The 6,790-nt window shown below is 24.5% G+C and overlaps 1 protein-coding gene across 1 annotated transcript; it reads right to left on the bottom strand.

The window, feature by feature from the left end:
* Window positions 1–3,165: 3,165 nt before the first annotated feature.
* Window positions 3,166–6,538, bottom strand: LOC149062614 (uncharacterized). Its single transcript, XM_089217583.1, has 7 exons — window positions 6,406–6,538; window positions 6,015–6,095; window positions 5,769–5,927; window positions 5,147–5,218; window positions 4,771–5,039; window positions 3,770–3,938; window positions 3,166–3,696 (listed from the first exon to the last, which is right to left on the bottom strand). Exons 3-7 carry the CDS (start codon window positions 5,839–5,841, stop codon window positions 3,590–3,592), a joined length of 690 nt encoding a protein of 229 aa, XP_089073709.1. The 5' UTR covers window positions 5,842–5,927; window positions 6,015–6,095; window positions 6,406–6,538; the 3' UTR covers window positions 3,166–3,589.
* Between the last annotated feature and the right edge of the window lie 252 nt (window positions 6,539–6,790).

Below are 6,790 nucleotides of genomic sequence, written 5' to 3'. Positions count from 1 at the left end.
AACGTGGACGTGAACGTTTATATACTTAATAAATAAAATATGAAAAATATTATTAAGAAAAACATACAGTTGTATTAATAATGTGTTCTAATTAATATAGGATTTACTGAAAGTTGATTTGAATTCACTTCAAGCTGAAATGATGGTTGCCAAAAACTGTATTCAAAACTATAATAATAAACCTGAACCGGGACCTGAACAAAAAAATCAAATAAATTTATTCAAAAAAAATATAACTATTTCAACTTTTCCTAATGTACATAAACTTTTAAATTTAGCTCTGACCTTACCAATTTCTTCAGCATCATGTGAGAGGTTATTTTCGACAATGAGACGTATCAATACATATATACGGTCAACTATGACTCAAGACCGTTTTTCCTCACTGGCAATACTAAATATTGAAAGAGATATTTCAAATAATATTGATTCTAATGATATATTAAATATCTATTCAAAAACCAATAGACGCTTGGAATTATAGTTGAAAACAAATAAATGTCTTATTTTCATTTAGTTTAGTGTTTTTTTTTTCTTATTAAGTATTATTATTTTTGCAGCCCCCCCCCCCCCAGATATATTTGACCACCCTACGCATATGTTTAAAACACCAGAACACTAGAACACTCAAACTTTGCGCATAAGAGCCGTAAAACGCGTATTGTCGTAAGCAGCAGCCAGCAATAGACAAACAGTCGAGTCAGCAGTACAGGACATAAAAACATTATGAATATTATACTATTTAATATTTATATTATTGCAGACCAATATCATTATTAATTATGTTGATCAATTATTATTGTGTATGATATGATCGCGATAATAATGTATATAATATATATATATATATATGTGTGTGTGTTTGTATATATATATATTATAAATGGATATACGGGTTGTTATAAACCAAGCATACGGAGAATTAGGGTATTACCCAAAAATAGGAAAACAACACAGCCGCCGCCGCGCTACGTCTAATAATTATAACAAGAGCCCTTTGATAACGCTGCGTTTCATGTGTACCATGTGACTCTGGCTTATCTTAAAGGACTACATCACAGCTAAAAATATATTACAATATATTATAATTCACATACTAGTCCACTGATATGTACAGTAAATTATAGGAAAAGAACATTAACATAAATTAACCATCTTGGAATAGACTTCAAAAGCTATATCTTCAGTTTGTAGTTACATTTACTGCAGCCTTTCCTGTTAATTGTTTGTTATTATATAAACTTTTTGCTAGAGCCAGTTTTTTTTCATCTGTTGAGGTTTTTGAAGTCTTGATTTTATGAGCTTTATTACTTGCTGAAATCCTAAATTTTCTATTTTCTAACCAAACATGACCAGATTGGTCTAGAGTCTTATTAAAAATATATTTTATATCTTCTTCAGAAACATGAATGTAATTAAAAAAAAATTCTGATGATTTGAAGTCTAAAGGAAAGTTACACTCTTCAAGTTTTAAAAAACAATTATTTTGGAATAATTTTTGCTTGCATATGATAAAATTTAAGTATGAATTATAAAAATCAAAATTAATTGATTCTTCAATGCGGTTAATGATAAATTGTATTGTATCTTCACACACTCTTTCTACTTGTTTGTGTTTCAATTTTCAAATTATAACTCAATGGACAAGACAATGACAACAGATTGGAATTTTCGATGAAATAATTTTTATCAACAGGAGCTACATCTAAACGAGGTTTTTTTGGATTAAATAACTCTGCAATTTGTTTGCCTTTTTTATATTTTTCTTCACCAGCTTTAGACGGCTTACCCCATGTTTGAGGTAAATCAGTTTTTGATGACGATTCTTCATTGTTAATATAGTAGTAAACAGCACCAATGTGTTTACATTTTTCACCAGCCCCAGCAGCACATTCACAGTTTGCAGACTTGATTACCCTTGAACCATCAAGCTAATAAAATAGGCAAAGTAAACATTTATTGACAACAGTTCAAAATACAAGTATTAGTATTTAGTATCAACCTAGGTATTTGTCTTAATTATAATTGTAATGAAATCGTTTTTGAATATTTTTAACTAATGTATTTAAAATTGGTAGGTATGTTTATTTTGTTTATCTTTCATATTATGAGTTTATTATAAAGTAAAAAAAAATTAAAATTAATAATATATTTATATACTAACATTTTTTAAATATATAGTATTAGGTACTTATTTCATAAGTAACACGCAGAACATTATTAATAAAAAAACAATTATTGTTGAACTTACTTCAATCTTTACTCTGTAAGGTGGAGAAGTAACAGAAGCTTGTCTTATAACTTGACCACTTATAAAACATGGACCCATAACAGTTTTGAGTTCTTGGACATTTATGACATGTCCACTTTTAATAAATTTAATGACTTATCTTTATTATATTTTTTATTAGAGAAAATAGTTTGAAAACCATAATGTAATATTAAATCACTCATTGTTTATTTCAGTTTTCACTAATAAGTACCAAATAATAACTATTTAAAAATATTAGTTGTTTGATACTTTCAGTTAGTATATTATGCAGAAGCAGAGTGCAGACATGCAGTACGTCAGTACCTATACTGTATAGGCAATATAGCTGATAACAACTTCCCAAGTAACACAAAATGGATAATAGAATATTGATAGAATAATACTTAAGAATATTTGTAATATTCATTATTCAATTGATAATCATCCGATTTCCTCCATAACTCATGAAATAATCATTCCCGTGCACCCATTTTAAATAAGATGTGAATAATCTTGAGAATAACTTATTATTAATCTATAATATTAACTTAATAATCTATGAATATGCTTGAAATGTATTCCATTCAGAACCATAGAATATTACCTTCCAGTAATGTTATATGAATAATCAATGCATGTTTTAAAATTATTCCATTCAGAATCATAGACTATTTTAAGAGAACAAATGAATTATTGTTTGGATTTTATTATTGTTCTATGAATAATCAAAGAATACAAACCTAGATCAATAGATAAAACTATTCTATATATGTGATCAATATTTAAATCAGTTTTAACATACCTACTGATAATTAATATAAAGGTATCAATAATTGTTTTACATTCATTGAAGACATTTTAATAAATATGTCTGCAGAGCATGTTTTATATATATATATATATATAAGTCCACTGACATAAAACCTAAGGAATTTTTTTATCTATTATCGGTGGAACTGAGGGACTATGCTCATCTCCCCTTTAAAAAAGCTGAAGATTTTTACTACATTGGAATACATGAAAATAATTTGATCTCCATATCAAATTTTTAATTTTTAAACCACTAATTCATACTTTAAGTAATAATAATAATACTTTCATACCACAATAGATAATTTATTTATACCTATAATTAATAGGTAGTCATATTATAATAATATTATGTATCCTAGGTACCTTATAATTATATAAATTAAAACAATTAAAATAATATAGTTTATGAAAAACTTTTAATTTAAGTTTAAAAAGTAACACACATTATTTTCTTTATAATATGTGAGTATATACAGTTATTAGTGTAATTAATTTAAGTTAGATATTACACGGATATAAAAAATACTAGGATAATTTATTTTTTAATCGATCAGATGCTTTTGTCAACCATATGCTGGCAGCATTTTCCACTTCCTTGACTGTAGCTGTTGTAAATTTACTTTGAACAGCTTCTATATTAAACAAAAATATAACTGTGTATAAGTTATTGATAAAATATCCATACAAAATATACATTTTGCTTACTGCATAGTAATGTTGACAATATTGTTTGATTGAATGCTGACTTTAATCCTTTGCCTTTATGTCCAGTGAAACTGTAGTTAGTGGCCATTTGATCAGAAATCATTTTCCTTAGAATCCTCCTGGTCAGTTCTTTGTAGTCAGATCCACCCATTAAAGCCAACATATTCACCTATATATTATCAAAAATTATAAAATTCTATTTACTTATAATATATAAATATGTGTACAATATATATACATTGTCAAAATAAAATGCATATATCACAACAGATATAATGTTAAAGAAGAATAAATATAATTATATTTCAATTTTCAATCATTATAACATATTATTTTATATAATAAATGAATATATAAAAGACATTCATAAACTAAATTAAATTATTTTTTAACTAATTTTAATTTAAAGAACAAATGTTGGTTAATTTTATATTATAAATTAATTTTTTTGTATGGAAAAGATAACAGTTCACATATTATTTAATTTAATTTTACCTTAGTTACTATTGATTACTATCATCAATGATTAATTTCAAATTTATTGGGTTTTAAGATCTTACTAAGTGTTATTAATTATTATAATATGTCAGCAGCAAGTTGATTGTGATTGTCATTCACAGAAATGTTTTAGTAAGGTAATTTATTAATAAGTGATTTTAGTTATAAACATAATATCCAGTTTTATTCTAAAATAAATTAGGGTTTTCACTAAAAATTGGTAAGCATATTTTATTTCTTATGCAACTTGATACCAAGGAGTAATCACCAATTCTGGACGGAAATATGTCTGGTTAATTTCAATTTTTCCATTTAATTTTGAAAACTATATATTTGACTTAAAATTCAAATTATATATGTTAGCTAGTCTGAAGAAGGCAAAAAAAAAATAAATGTACTTAAATAATAAGTAAATTTAGATAATAAGAGTTATATATACATGTAATTATATATATTATAAAAATATATACAGTTATACCAATTAAAGTAAAATATATACCTACCAATTTATTTTGACTATCTTCTTTCTCCTTAATTGCATTAGTAATTATTTCTAATCCGTCATTATTAGAAATTGGAAATGTTGAAAAAATATCAGATACTGCCTTATTAGTGCTATTAAAATCAGCTGGTGTTGAAGATTTATCAATAATTCCATCCATTTTTTCTTTAATATCATTTATATTCAACATTAAGACGTGCAAGTACTCAGCATTTTCTTTACATCGAGCATTCAATGTCACAAGTTGTCTTAATACTTGATTTTGAAACTCTAGATTTTGGCAATATAATAATATTAGTTGATTTATATTGTAGTTTATATTTTATTATATAATTTATTCATATATTAAAAGGAATAAAGAAGAGACTGAATATTACCCTTCAAATTTTCATTTGGATTTACTTTTTGCATAGAAATTATTGAAGTGTTTCTTTCTTCTAGAGTTTCTTCTATAAAAAATATTAATTATTAAAATATAGGAGAAAAATTATAAATAATTTATTATATTAAAGAATAATTAAATGCACACCATACATTAGTGCACATACAATTATTAATTTTTAATGATCATAATAGTTATGATGTTTTACTAGTATAATAATAATACTAGCAAAAATTAGTTTCTGACAAAATATAAATTAATTTATAATATTATCATTCAAATTTCTTAATATATCTATATAATTAATAAGCTGTGTTATATGAATCGTAATACTGCAGCCTATATTATAATTAAATTAATATTAATAATATTAAAAATTGATATATTTTATTTGTCCAAAACTAATTTTGCTATTATTATTATACTAGCTAGTAAAATGTATATTTATATTTGTTATATGCCTATATATATAATAGCATAGAAATATGTAATTGTTTTTTGTTTAATCTTTTTATATATATAATTACCTATTACCTATATATATATATATATATATTAAAAAAAATTAACAATTATAACTGTATATTATATTTATGAGTTATGAACATAAAAATTACCATTAAGCATAGATAATGCTTCTTCATTTACATCCATACTTTTATCTAGAGAATTAAATAGTACATTATTCATGTCCCATTCCACCTCTATAGAATTATGATTACTTGTATGACCTGCAGCAGTAGTTATGACCTCACTACAATTTTCAATAGATATAACTAAAATGTATGTTAATTGTATTAGTTAACATGATATTTATTACAGTAATTTATACTTAATAAGCTTGATAATAAATATAAACATACCATTATTAGTATTCTCATTGTTTTCAGTTGCATATGATATTATATTACCAGTTAATTCATAATTATGTTCTTTTGGCAAAACTAAATTGAATTTTAAAATTAAAACAATTACCCATTTATACAGATTTAAATAATTTTAAGAGTTTATTTGATTAACATCATTATGTTAAATTATACAATTTTATTAGCTTATTTGTAATGTCACAATTAAACCTGCAAGCGGACAATTACAATAATTGTACTTGGAAGACTTTAAAATATTATTAAAAAACCTAAGTTAATATTAATGTGACAAATACAGTATTAACTATTAATATTGTATGAGTAAATGAAAATATGCATGTATAATTATATTTTATAATATTTATGTAGGTATAGAATATTTATTTACCATTGTTTTTTTTTATTTGTGGAAAATCTGGAAGAATTACAGTGCTTATTTTACTAGCTTTGTTTGTTGTTTGGAGTTCTTCATCCGACGATGATGATGATACATTTCTTTTTTTTTTCTTTTTCTCTTCAATATATCATCGGTTGACTCTTTTGTTTTTAGAGTTTCGCAGTCTGACGTAAACTGTGCTTTATTAGCAATTGTTGTAGCATTGTGGAAATTGGTAATTAGAGATTTGCTGAGGATTTTAATAGGACATTTTATCCAATCTTCTGAAGGTTTTAAGTGGTTTCGAATTGCTCCAGATATTTTTAATGGGCCACATTTGTTAGGCCAAAAACATTCACTAAAATTAATTATCCAATTGCTGGGTATTACTTCTACA

The sequence above is a fragment of the Diuraphis noxia genome, unplaced genomic scaffold (genome assembly GCF_037042655.1).
Source record: "Diuraphis noxia isolate RWA-SAM2 unplaced genomic scaffold, SU_Dnox_SAM2 contig0001, whole genome shotgun sequence".
NCBI classification, from domain to species: Eukaryota; Metazoa; Arthropoda; class Insecta; order Hemiptera; family Aphididae; genus Diuraphis; species Diuraphis noxia.
Note: the sequence above shows the minus strand (reverse complement) of the source record. Positions and strands in the feature narration are given on the sequence as shown.

Bases quoted from the DNA above. Each gene is read 5' to 3' on its own strand.
- LOC149062614 (XM_089217583.1), bottom strand. From the start codon at position 5,841: ATGAATAATGTACTATTTAATTCTCTAGATAAAAGTATGGATGTAAAT. The intron at 5,040-5,146 runs GTAATATTCAGT...GCCAAAATCTAG, and splicing joins TCCAAATGAAAATTTGAAGG to AGTTTCAAAATCAAGTATTA. The intron at 3,939-4,770 runs GTAGGTATATAT...GATAATATATAG, and splicing joins AAGATAGTCAAAATAAATTG to GTGAATATGTTGGCTTTAAT.